Genomic DNA, 13,811 nt, shown 5'->3' on the forward strand with positions numbered 1-13,811 from the left:
CCATGCAACATTTGGCCCTCCAGACTTGGTGAGGAGGCAGCAGAGCCTGAGGCTTTCTGGCAACTGGAGGTAGAACCCATCGATGGAAGGGGAGGTCAGTGACTAGCTACACACTTCCCCCTCCCAGCTGGTATTTCTGCCTTGCCCAGGCTTAATGGGAGCCAGCTGCTCACTTGAGGGCTAGTGTCCTGCTGGAACTGAAAGTGGTGACTGCATCTGTAGGGAGGAGCTGCAGCTGACTACCCTGGTATTTGTGTTCCTGGTGACCTGCCAGCAGGTAGATGTCGGAGTGTGTGTGTGGGGGCAGGGGGTTAGGTAGGTGGGACAGATCCTGGGGGACTGCAGGTGATGTCTCCAGAGAAGAGCAGATGCTCAAATAGCTCTCCAGCTCCTGCTGAAGAGGACAGAGAGCCATTGTAGTGCTGTACAGTGACTTCAGCTATGCCATGTGGCTGGGTGGCAGAAAGGCCAAATAGTGTGAGCACTGAGATGACCCATAACAATTGGTACTTTGGGGGTGAGCTTCCAGGGCCATAGGACTGTTGCAGAGTCCTGGTCTGAAGCCATCTGCAGAGCATCCAGGACATTAGATCTCATGTAGGAAGCCAAGCCCATCTGACCCTTTCCCAACAGAGGAGAGCCTGGAGCTGGAGAGCTTGTGTTGTGTTGGCTTTGAGGGTCTGGTGCACAATTGTCCTTTTCAACATGAGGTCCGGCTTGCTCCTCTGGAGAAGGCAGTGACTGTTACCTGTTTGCATTCTCTGCAGAAAGTCAGAACTGCTGAGTGGCTCTAATACTTGGCTGGGAACCAACATCTAGTCCAGCATAATGTCCTGCCTTTGCAAGTCCGTCGCGTTCAGTTGTTACCTGCCCAGTAGGATGAGAGCGCTCCAGATTCACATAGCTTGGTGCCCATGTGGGATTGTCTGAAAATGGGCTTCATTAGTTGCTTAACACAGGCTAGGGATTCTCGGGTGCCTTCAGAATCTATTGAAAGGGGGGGAAGCCATTACTACTTCAGCTACAACCAGCCTGCTCAGGCCTAGCTGAATCGCATTCTGACTCCTGCCCAAGTGGTAGATACCTTCCTAAGGCACTGTGTGGATGAGACCTGAATGGTCATTGAAATGCCTCTCCTGAGCAGCAAGTTGTACCCATGCATGCACCAGCCCTGGAAGGTGCTTGGTAGGGAAGAAGTGCTCTCATCACCCAGCTCCTTCCTGCCTCCCCAGAACCAAGGCTGCTAGGAAGCATAGGCATGTGTAGCAGGTCCTGCACTCCAGCTGGGCCCTAGGAGGCTCTTGCTGCAGACAGGCAAGCTGTCTCCATGCTGCATGTTATGGTCCTAATGCCAGACCCTTCTGGCCAAATGCTTCTCCTTACATCCCAGCCCTCTGGAACACCTTGGGAGCAGATGGGTTGAGTCAAGTGCCTGCCATTGCTCAGTGGTGGTGGTGGGCTGACAGTACTTGGCTAGACCACCCTAGTGGCGGGCAGTCATTTCCTTGGATGTTCACATCAGTGTGACTTCCACTCTGGATTGCCCTGGCCCCAATGGCAGGGAGGCAGTGTCAGCTGAAACCGCTCCCCCAGTCTCTTGTGTGGCAGAGGGCTCCCTTTGGCTCTTGCTGGGCTCAGCTGGCATCTCCTCTCCCTCTTGTGAAGACCTCAGCCTGCAGGGCAGGGTGGTGGCTGGCATGTTGACCTGCAGCCTGCTGGAAGTGCAGCCACTAACCGCCCACGGCTGGCTCTCTTGGCAGCCAGACAGCACATTCCTGCCTGCGCTGTGCCGAGCACTCTCAGCATGTCAGGGCTGCAGCTTTTCTGTCGAGGCACACTCTGGAGACTGATTCCAGCCTGCAGCTGCCAGGTTGAGTCTGACTCCAGGAGACTCCTCTGGAGCAGTACTGGGGACTCTGTGAATTCATGCTAGTCCATCCCCACTCCCTCAGCCAGCTAGTCTGGCATCCAGGCCATGGTGCAAAGTCAGTCTCATTACTGCGCACGAGGGGCCTGAGGCTGACAGCTTGGATTTTTTTTGTTAGCAAACTTTACTGTACAGTCACCTAGAGGCTGCAATGGGTACCTTTGATGAACCTGCCTTTGAGAACTACTAAACTAGCTCTAATCTGTGCAAGGTGGCAAGCAATGCAAAGGGCAGTAACTAGCGCCTCTGAGGTACAGGAGTGTACGGGTATGTCTACACTGCAATTAAACCCATGGCTGGCCCGTGTCAGCTGACTCCAGCTAACAGGCTGCTTAATTGCTGTGTAGATGTTTTGGACTCTAGACCCTGTGAGATGGGAGGGTCCCAGAGCTTGTTTCTACACAGCAATTAAACAGCCCCTTAACCCCAATCCTGGGAGCTGCATCACAGGCAGGCTGCAGCTGTCTAATTGCTGTGTAGACATACCCTAGGTGGCTTCTCTGGGCTGGTCATCCTTTTGAGGGACTGTTTACCCGTAGGGCTGAGTAGTGGGAGTCCTGCACAGTGAGCAGGTGGAGGATTGGGTTAGCTCAGGTGACTGAACTCCCCTCCCACAAACATTCCAATTTCTTCCTGCAGGCTGGAGTGAGTCTTCACCCATCCTAATGTGTCCCTGGATTTCTGACCAGGGAAACAGGTCTGACTGGGTTGGAGAGCAGTGGCCTGGCTGGGTCATCTTAGCTCAACATATAAGAAGCCAGGAGGCTAATATTACAGCTCCCAGATGACTTGAAGTGTCAAACTGCAGCTTGGATCACTGTCTATTACCAAGGAGTTAAAGCCTCTCTGTGAACAGAAGGACAAGGGGAAAACTCAAATCCTTGCACTGCGCAATGCAGGGAAGCACTTGGAGCTGCTGCAGGTGAGATGCTGGTTGCTGGCTCATGGGCTGTTAGGTGGTAGATTCTCTACCACCTCTGCTGATACAGCCCTGTGCCCTTGGAGAAGACCCTAAAATCTATCCCTGCTGATGCTCTGAAGTGGCAAGTAACTGGTGTGCAAAGCAAGCTTGAGGGAATGCTGGTCTATGTGCTCAGACAAGGGATGAAGAGCTGGGTGCACAAAACTTTCACTAAATCGCATCCTACAGAAACACTTTTGGGGCAAGGAAGCGGCCAAAGCTTCCACCTGGGATGAGGACCCTATTGTACTAGGTCCTGTGCAGACATAAGAATATGTGGTCCCTGTCCTGAAGCTCTCCCAATATGAGTTGGGTGGCCTCACAGAGGAAGACTAAGCAAAGCTCCTGTTTTTTTTGTCGGAATCATATCTCTCCCAATGGCCATGGTGTGAACAAACAAATCCAAAAACAACCATTCACTCTCCTATCCAGTCCATTAGGACTGGAGACAGCACTGGAGGATGAACAAGTGCCAAAAGTCATTCTATACAGGAGAATCCCAGCTGGATTTGTGTCAGATGTCTAATTGTGAAGGGCTACCTCTGAAGTAGACTCTTCTAAATCCCATGGCAGGCTCTTTGCCTTGTTCCAGTAAGCAGCTCACCCTCTGGACTCTGCATTGGTGTCTCTGAAGTCTCTCTAGAGCCTGATCTGATGTGGCTCTAGAAATGACTGAGACAGCAGCATCCCTTTGCTGCCTTCAGGAAACTCCTTTATCCATTCTAGCCTCCCACCACTGGTTAAGGACAGGTTTGAATTTTTCTCCTTTCAGCTGTGCATCTGACTAGAGCAGTGGCTTGAATACACTTGTAGGCCCCCAAATCTCTCACAACTCCATTTGCACTTCCACCATTTCCTACAACGGCAGAAACCAGTAGCATCTTGGGATATACCTACAATTTTCTACCTCCAGTTTTCAGTAAGCTTCCCTGGGAACTGACCATGTCCCTCCAGGAAAGGAGTCTGCCTCAGACTGCCCACTAGGCTGCAGCTCTCTTGATTCTAACTGGTCAGTTTCTCTAGATCATAGGAATGTGGCTTTTTTCCCAGCCCATTTGTCCTTTACACATGAAGATGGCATGCACATCCTTGCTGTATCTGTTCTAGCCACAGTCCAAGAAACAATCCTGAGGTCTTCCTCATGGAGGTTCCTGCAGGCTTTCCCACTCCAAGCAGGGGAGCTAGTCTTCAGCAATTCCATCTTGGAGGCAGGTGCAGGCAGTGGTGGCATCTTCTGCCAGGCCAAGAGGGGGCTAGTAGGTGCTCAGAATACACTGCTCCCCTAGGGCTAAAGCTGGTGTCTCTTCCAGGCCTAGTCAGTAGGGGATGCTTGGTATGAGCCTCTGGGTAGCAGGCGAGGAGGCGGATGTCCCCAGTGCTGTGCAGGCCATGTGGAATGTGGGGTTTAAACCCTGAACTGGGCACACTTGCCTGGCTTAAAGCACCTCAAAGCTACTTCAGACTTGTGTGTGGATGCTGGGAGGAGTTAGGGGTGAAACCTGGGTAAGAGCCCAGGTTATTTCTGCAGTGAGGACACACTACTAGCTGCTAGAGACTGAACAAGGGCTAGATTTAGGACCCCCTTTGGCACGGATTGCAGCCTTGTGTACTTTGTGCTTGGTTGCTGCAGCCTGGTTCTACAAGAGCCAGTCTCCTCAGCCCCCTGCAAAGGAGGCCCATCTCAGTTCTAGGGCTGGAGCCTCTCTGCAGCAGAGGCTGCTGGCCTGGGTTAGAGTTGCACTGCACAGTAAATGGGGAGGATGGAAGAAACTAATTCCAGATGGTGTGGGGGAGGGACAGAGGACATGACATATGGGAAACTTGTATAAACTCTAGCTGTCCCTGTGTGTGGAGGGACATTCAGGGGAGGAGCACTTTGAAATGTGACATCAGAGTAACTGGCAAGGAGCAGCAGTGACTGGCCCTAACCTGAATGTGTAACTGGATTCAACACCTGTGGCTCACAGGGATTTCCTCTCCCTGGGGCAGTGGGACCAGGAGAGAGCTACTCAAGAGGGAGAGGATAAGCAGCAAGGGAGGAATTGCCCCAGGTGAAAGCTCTGGAAAATTAGGCCCTGGTGGCTCACCACAGCAGGACTGCATCTTCCTGAAGAGGATGGGCATGATGGTCTCTAAACTTGTCTACACTGCATTGTAAACCAGGTCTGTGGGATGCTCAAGCATAGGCTTGGAAACACCTGGGTTTACAACTGCTGGACCCGGGTGTTTCAGCTGTGCCAACACATCCATACTGCACAACTCAGTCCTTCTGAATCAGCTCTGCTGCTTGAGCTGCATCTACACTGCAGAATGATGGGGCTTAGAGCCCAGGTCCTGCTGTAACTCAGGTCTGACTTGCCTCTCCCCCAGCAGGGTCCTGAGGGCTTGCTGATGTGAGCCCACACAAAGGGAGTGTGACAGGTGGTGGGGTGGGCTCAAACCTGATTCAAGCCCAGGCTTGGTGTGCAGTGCAGACAGTTCCTAATGGGCTGAGGCTTGGAGTTCTAATTCCAGCTTGGACTTGCTATGACCTTTGTCCTCCCACTGGTACCATGTGGGAAGTGCAACAGTTATTTCCTAGCTGCAACTCGCTCCCCGCTGCCCTCTGGCAATGCCACTTAAGCCAGATCCCCTGGCTGGAGGATCTGCATCCAGTCCAGAGTCTATGGTAGGATTGGGGGTGGGGGGAGACCCTACCATTATACAACCCAGTAGTGCCTGGCATGGCCTCTGCATGCCCTGGGCTGGTGAGCTTCCTGCAGCCTGGGAGGGACTGGAAGGTTCAGGCTTTAACTTTCACCTGTAGATGAGGAGCCATGTCTGAGTAGCTGACATATTGTGGATGCTAGTTAGCCTTAAAACGAATGAATGGGCGCAACATGAAGTGACCTGAGTGCCAATGACAAGTGGGAACAGAGGCTTTGATTGCAAGCTCAACCGGGGCAGGGATGGTCCTGCTATGTCTGAAGCACCATGCATGTGACTGGCACAAGAAGTCCACTTGGAACTGGACTCATCAGCAGTTTCAAAAGGGGCCAGAGACTAACAGGGCCATTAGCCTCAGTCATCCCACTAGGCTAGATTAGTGAGGCTGTTGCGGGGGGGGGGGAGACTTCCCCTCAGCCTCTGCTGTTCCTGTCCTGTAACCCACAGCACCCCAGTCTCTGTGGCTGTCAATCCAGCCTCTGAACTCTGACATTGTGATCATAGCAATGCTCTAGCTCTGACAATCTCAGGCTGTTTCAACTACCACAAGTAACTCAGTCCAGGACCATGTGGCTGCCTGCAGTAGCTCAAGTCCGCTTCCATTGCATCTCCTGGGAGTGATTTCTCTCTCCTCTCAAAAGAAGGCTGCAGGTGTTATGGCTCAATCAATGCAGAATGCCATGTCTTACAGGGCTGTGAAATTCTTGGCCCAATCTCAAACCCCAGACATCCCATCTCCCTGATGGGCCAAATGAGCCCCAGTGCTGGGAAGGCTTGGTTCTGAACTACACTTCTTGGGCTCAAATGCAGCTTTGGTCTGCTCACCCTGCCCCAGCCTGTACCAACCTTTTAAGCTTGAAAGGCTGTTCCTGACTGACCCTATTGCTGCCAAGTAGGGTTGGGGGGGCAAGGCAGCAAATGTGTCAAAGGAAAAACAGCATAAAGTCACACAGCTGAGCCCCTTGGCCTCTCTGATCAGAAGGAGGAGCTCTTCCTGTAAGAGGACTGTGCCCAGAACACCTACGCCACAGGGTGGAAGACTCCTCCAGCTTTCCTGCTATCTAGCTAGATGATGCAATATGCTCAGTGACTATCTAAGCAGGGGGTCTGTCAGCCAGCCCAGTTGCAAACCCCTCCCACCAAGGGGGGCTTCCAGCACAGCCTCTGAATGGCATTTTTTTTTGTAGCAATCCACTGGATGGCTGGAAAAGAGCTAATATGAGGACTCCAGTGTCCTACCTGCACAGTAAGACTTGCTGTACACATGGGACTCAGGCAGTCTTGGAATCTACTTTAAGAAGAACTGAGTCTGTTCTGGGAACAGCGTGTTCCTTTTGTGGAGAGGCCACAGCACAGGGCAGGTTTACTGCCTGTACCACTACCAGGCCTGGGCTCTCAAAACAACTTCCAGGAAGGTCTGTGCAGCTGGATCAGCAGGATGGAGAGGTCTGGCTTTTCAGCACTTGGGCTGGAAAATCTCCAGTTATCTTCATCTGCCTGCAGTCGGCCTCATTCTCCCAGCATGCCAACACCCGCCTGGCACCCAGAGGTGCACAGCCTCTGCTTGCAGAGCTTTCATCAAACATGGACTAGCTCTCTTAATGCGCTTCCTGTGGCATCCCCCAGCCTGGCCTGCATGAGAGCCAGCATAGTGACTAATACAAACCACTGCTTTCTAGCATGCCTATTGCAAGCAGCTGGCTGTAAGGGATTAGCTGGGAGTAACTGACTTAACCCTGCACAGGCTGCAGCTACAGCTCTAAACTTAAAGTGAGAGCACATCTTCCCCCCCCCCCCCCCCCCCCCCCCCCACTCTCCTCAGACTGGAGGTGGAACTTTATTGCGGACTCTTCCAAGGTAACTTCTCCTAGTGGTGTCTCCTAGCGCCTCTACCACAGGGAAGGTGCCATTTGCCAGCAGCCTGGACACAATCATCTGCTCCTGTAACTCTGCAGCGTCTCCCTTTGAAATGGACAGTCTTCCTGACGCTGCCATTCTCAGTCCGATGCTATAAGAGGCCCAGGTGCACAGTTCTAGCTCTTCCTTGGCACTGATGCTTGGTCAGTGGTGAGGCTGTGACCTTGCAGGGCTATGCAGTGCCAGCTGTTAGTGGGTGAATGGGCATTTAACTAAAGAAACATGGGGCAGGAGTATGGTGCTGCCCTCTAGTGGAGGAATTAGAAGGTAAAGGACCTTCTGCTAACCTGATCTAAATCAGATATTCTAGCTTGGTAGTGGCCTGTGCAATCTCTTTGCTCTTCTCCTGCCAGGATTCTAGCCTCATTTTCCCCCGGTGGAGCTGGGATTATCCAGTGACTGTCCTCTGGGAGCTTCTCCATTCAGAGTGGCACAGCCCTTCAGCTCTAGGGGCCGTGTACACTTGGCTTAGGTATATGGCATCTCCAAGGGCAGGCTGGGAGATGACCTGCCCCACTGCCTTGGGCTGGTCCCTTGAGACCCAGGGAATGTTTCTGTCTTCCTTATTTGCTGCATCATGGTAATGCCTTCCCACTTCTGACTGCTCCCAGGATCCTGGGTGCGCACCCCCTTCTCTAGGGCTGATCCCACTAGGCTGGTGCTGCAGTGTCCTCCTGCTGGGGGAGGAAGCTCTGGGACATCAGGTCTTGATATTGGCCAAGGCTCCCAATCCCCAAGTAGCAGTTATCCACCAGGTCATGGCTGTTCCAGAGCACCCCTCCTTGTGCTATGGACATGGTCCTCATGGGAAACTCAGTCACAAGCACCTCTGAGTCCTAGTGACACATGTCCATATGCCAGTAGCCTTGTCACTGGATCAAATACCCCTGTTAGCAGGCTGGATGAAAGCAGATGGCCAGATGCCTGTTCTGCCCATCTTATTTCTATTTCCATTTTACTCCAGCAAAAGTTCTCACCTGGCCTCCCAGCTTACTGAGCCAGTGACTGGGAGTGGGGTTGTAATGCTGGGTCTGGTCCACTTAGTGAAGGGGAAAGCAGCAAGTGGGCCCTGTGACTCTCAGCTGTGCCAAGGGGCATGTCCCCATCTTATACCAGCTGTCTGATCAAGTTGATGGGGTCAGGCTTGTCCTTCAGGTTTCTCTCCTGGGGGCAGGATTGCAGGTCCTGGTGAAATGGGTGTGTGGGTGGATGTGTGGGCATGCCTTGCCATAGGGAAGGGGGGCTTTGCATGAAGCAGGGATGCCACAGCAGGTGACCTATCAGTTCCATGTGCCAGGATCACTAGTATAATTACTGTGATGTACCCTTCTGGGGTCTTCAAAAATGCCAGATGGCTTGATAACCCCCAGCACCCTTGCTGGTGGCTTGAGTATCTCCTGACTGATCAGTGTTGCTCCTCTCGCGAAAAGGGTTGGCAAGCGATAGGGAGTCCTCCCTTCACTTTCTCTGTGTGCTAGGGCTGGTTGTGTGGAGAATTGGGATGTAGGTACTAGCTGCCTCTGGCCAGGCCCAGGCAGAGAGGCTGAAGCCATGTTCTCTGTGGCAGTGTTGTGTGCCACTTTCAATCTCCCCTAGGGGATGCAGTGCTGCTGGATTGTGGATGAGCTGTAAGGCTATGGTCCTGAGTGGGTCTGGACACTAAAGATCCTATGGCAGGGCATGAAACCTGGTTGTGTAAGTAGATTCTCTTCTCCCCCTCTCCACACTCGATTTGCTGGACAGAATGGAATGGCCCTTGACTTCTTCCAGCTGAGTATACCCTAAGATTCCTACCCTAATGCTAACCAGGGCTGCTGGGCATTGGTACTCTGCCTCCTTCCACCCAGAGTCTATGTCCTTAGTTTAAGGTTTGAGTCAGTGAGAATTTGTGACTAACTTGATGTCATAGCTCTATCTAGATAATCAATAGGGAAACCCCCTTCCCCTCCCCCAGCTTCCTCATGAGTTGCAGTGTTAGACACTTCCTGTACAGCTGGAACTCAGCAGGCCAACTTGAGAAGCTTTCTATCCCCAAACTCTGTAGCCTGTGTATCTTGTAACAACCTGTGCCGCCCCCCCCCCATGCTAGTCTGTCTTGTTGCTATCAAATGTACTTGCCCTTAACAGTGACTCCACGAGTGATCTTTTCAGAGGAGTGCATGGCAGTCAGCTGGTGGCTCCCTCTTCCTTCACAGGAAATCTTTCTCCCCAGCTCCATTAGGAGAAGTGTGTGGTGTGAAAGGACCCCCTCACTCTAATGGGGTTCAACAAGGATAAGTGCAGAGTCCTGCACTTAGGACGGAAGAATCTCATGCACTGCTACAGACTAGGGACCGAATGGCTAGGTAGCAGTTCTGCAGAAAAGGACCTAGGGGTCACAGTGGACGAGAAGCTGGATATGAGTCAACAGTGTGCTCTTGTTGCCAAGAAGGCTAATGGCATTTTGGGCTGTATAAGTAGGGGCATTGCCAGCAGATCAAGGGACGTGATCGTTCCCCTTTATTCGACATTGGTGAGGCCTCATCTGGAATATTGTGTCCAGTTTTGGGCCCCACACTACAAGAAGGATGTGGAAAAATTGGAAAGTCCAGCGGAGGGCAACAAAAATGATTAGGGGTCTGGAGCACATGACTTATGAGGAGAGGCTGAGGGAACTGGGATTGTTTAGTCTCCAGAAGAGAAGAATGAGGCGGGATTTGATAGCAGCCTTCAACTACCTGAAGGGGGGTTCCAAAGAGGATGGAGCTCGGCTGTTCTCAGTGGTGGCAGATGACAGAACAAGGAGCAATGGTCTCAAGTTGCAGTGGGGGAGGTCCAGGTTGGATATTAGGAAACACTATTTCACTAGGAGGGTGGTGAAGCACTGGAATGCGTTACCTAGGGAGGTGGTGGAGTCTCCTTCCTTGGAGGTTTTTAAGGCCCGGCTTGACAAAGCCCTGGCTGGGATGATTTAGTTGGGAATTGGTCCTGCTTTGAGCAGGGGGTTGGACTAGATGACCTCTTGAGGTCCCTTCCAACCCTGATATTCTATGATGTTGAAGTGTCACACTTCCCAAGCCCCCAGGTAAACTCCCCTAGGAAACCGTTGCCAGGGCTTATGATATACAGGCCTAAAAAAGGCAGATCGTTGTGCTTGGGGTCTTAGACTCAAATCTGAGTGGTGTGAACAGGAGTACTCTGGTTAATGATTTGTCAGTGTGTTAAGACAAGGACTATGATGCTGCAGGTTTGACAGGCCCGCTATTGTGGGCTCCTACCAAGATGGCTTCTAACAACTCTGGATGCCAAGCCATGCTCCTGTTGTATTGATGTACTGGCAATGCCAGCCTGTGCCCTCTTGGAGGGGGTGGCTAAGATTGTCCCAAATCCAGACATCTTCCACATCTTGGCTGAACTCCATATTGGTCCCATTCCTAAAGCCAAATCTTAGGTGCTAAATGGGGGAAGAGGCTCTCTTAGGCTAAAGGGCCTAAAATGGGAATAGGAGTCTCCTGACTTATCCCACAGTAACTTAAGCTCAACTGGTACAAGAGCCCTTGGTGGTGCTGGGGTCTGGATAGCCGCATGCAGTCATAATGGTAGACTTGAGCAGCAGGCCCTCCTGAGGGACAGCATCCAGGTGTCGGTCTAGAGGCCACTCCCCCCCCCCCCCATGTGCTGGGTGGAACTGGCGCGAAGGGGTGTTCAACTCCCAGTCTCTAGTCTCAGTGCGACATGTTATCACAGTAGCAGAATGGCTTTCTCTTCCAGATGCGCTGGTATCCTCCCTCCGAAGCTACCCAGCAAGGATGGAAGTCTCGTCAGTTTTGTTAGTTCTTCAGTAAGTATGTCTGCTTGGAAGTGGGCCGGGGACAGTGCTACTATCTGTTCTGGATCCTTGCATTCCTGACCTCCAGGCTGCAAGAAAATCTGGCCTGGACTTGCAGTGCTGCCTTGAGTGGGACTTGTATAGATCATTGTGGAGGGAAGAGTCACTCATCCAGGCAGAGAGTGGCAAGCATTCTCAATAGCCCACACATCTCCTACAGCATCCTGCTTAGATGATGCAGGGACTGGAGTAGCAGAATTCCCTTTTCTGTCTTCCTCTACTAACTGCATGAGTTCTGGGGCCCTCTTGTTCCCAACAGCTGGTGTGTAAATACATTGACCAACCTGAGGACTGCATAGGAAACTGTGGCCAAATTAATACTAAAATTGGCCTGGGTGTGTTGCATTAAGGGTCTGAATGTCAGATCTGCTCACTCAGATTGCAGCTGTCTTGGAGAATCCTTAAAGGTAACGAAAAGTAAGTGTGTAAAACTGAAGATCCTGGCAGTAAACTTTGAGTCCCATCATGCTTGCTGCAAGTCCAGCACAACTATTCTCCAAACCCACTCCTTAATGTGAGCGCCTGGGTAACACTGACACTTGGACAGAGCTCCAGCACTGCTAAATGTTACCACCTCAGCAGGAAGGAGGCAGCCTGTCACTTGCTGTGTCCTGTGGTGAGGGTGAACACACTATCTGCCCCACAGGTAATCACAATGGCCTGGTAAATGAATTACAGGGCACACTGAGCATTGCTCTTCTCTTATGTTCCAGAGTCTCTTGGCTTGTTCCCTTCTTTGTCTCTCCATGGAGCGATGTGCCAGGGATGAAGCAATGGATCCATCAAAATCCGTTTGGTTTGTGGACACTCCACAGTAATGTCACATTTCTCCTGGTACAGCGTTGTGGGCTTCCCGATTAGACTGTGCATCTATCCATACCCAGCTCAGTGGACTGCCTGTCCTCCCCTCCCCTCCCCCACCTCCCCTCCTATCAGATTCCCAGACTGAGTTTCTCCTTCCTGCGCCACTGAAGCCTAGATGGAGGAACTCAATCCTGGTGGTAACAGACGGGTTTGTCCCTACCAAGACACTGGTGCCAAATGAGGCCTAGCTGTACAGAGCAATACTCAGGCTGCCTTGCCCTCAACTTTATGCAGCTCTGCTGAAGGAAATGAAAGACAATCAGTTTTGCATGTTTTCTGGCATGAATTTAAAACACTTAACTTGTGTATGTGTGAGTGTATAAGTTTGTTCTCGCTTTTGTGTAACTGTAGCAACAGGTCTTGGCCTAACTATTGATCCAGCAAGGTTTTTCATCTTGCTTCTGTGAAGACTTGGCTTTCAAAAATACTATCCTTGTCTCACCCCTCCTCGTCCACCTCCCCCGCCCCACGTTCTCCAGTCCGAACAGAAGATTTTTTGAAAAATGTTTGTTTAGAGTACAATGCACTGGGTTTCTTTTCTTGTCCGGTCTCTTCTCTCATTTTTAAAAAGTCAGGGTTATCTTTTTTCCTCAGACTTAGATATTTTACAGCTGTTATAACTTTTTCTCCCTCCTCCTCCTCCTCCTCCCTCCCCCCACATCCTTCTGATTGGAGAGATTCCAGTGTTGCCAAATCAGCTATCCTTATGGGAATTCAGAACAAAAAGTACGAGTATTTTTGTACTATGTGTAATAAGGAAATATTTATGCATCAAAGAATTTTTGTGTGTTTTTTCGTGTGCAATTATTGAAGAGAAACTGTAATCCGGTAAGATAAGTTAATGTTTAGTTAAAAGCTTGAAAGAAAAGTTTTTTCTGTAACAATGATTCCGTCAGGCGTAGTAAACAAACTGTGCAATTTTTGTTTTTTATTTTAGCATCTTATTGCTTGGTATTGAAGTGCTTAAGTATTATATACAACCATGGCTGTCTTGCTTGTATTAAGACTTCTGAGAATAAGTTGCTATAGAATTGCTGATCCTATGAGAATGTGAAACTGGATAATATATGAAATGCAGAAAATATACCCAGAGGCTGCTGTGACTTTCTTTCCTGTTGTCTGTGGTCTTTTTTCTTCTTCTGAGCACCAGAACTCTCAAAGCACCTCGGCCTGAGAGGAGCCCTGTGCCTCCCCAGGAGGCAGGTCTGCCATGCCCATTGTAGGTAAGGAAAGGGAGGCACCAGGGTTGAGTGACTCTTCTAAGATCACAGAGCAAGTCAGTGGCAGAACACAGGCATTCTGGTAGAAACGTACAAACTTTCTCACTCTCTCATGGCAGAAAGTGCTTGGGTTAGTTTGCGCACTCTAATGGGCAGTAGCTTGATTGTTTCTCTGAAAAGCCACATTTACCAACCCTAGAGTGACTTTCTCCCCCTGCAAGCTAGGAGCCTCCAGTGTCTGTCACCTCAAGTGTCTCGTGGTTCTTGTGATCACATGCTGTGACTGCCTCTCAGCAGAAATCCTCCAGACTGCCCCTCCCAGTCAAATTCAGCATGTGGCGTGCCAAG

General features: G+C 51.0%; 1 protein-coding gene across 1 annotated transcript in view; it reads left to right on the top strand.

The window, feature by feature from the left end:
* The window catches only part of RBPMS2 (RNA binding protein, mRNA processing factor 2), a 49,288-nt gene extending 36,448 nt beyond the window's left edge, over positions 1-12,840 (top strand). The window contains exons 7-8 of the mRNA XM_024213787.2: positions 11,262-11,331; positions 12,093-12,840. Coding sequence (XP_024069555.1) covers positions 11,262-11,324 — 63 coding nt within the window. The 3' untranslated portion in view covers positions 11,325-11,331; positions 12,093-12,840. The remainder of the gene's footprint in view (positions 1-11,261; positions 11,332-12,092) is intronic.
* The last annotated feature ends 971 nt before the right edge of the window (positions 12,841-13,811 follow it).

The sequence above is a fragment of the Terrapene carolina genome, unplaced genomic scaffold (genome assembly GCF_002925995.2).
Source record: "Terrapene carolina triunguis isolate 2854851 unplaced genomic scaffold, T_m_triunguis-2.0 Scaffold67, whole genome shotgun sequence".
NCBI classification, from domain to species: Eukaryota; Metazoa; Chordata; order Testudines; family Emydidae; genus Terrapene; species Terrapene triunguis.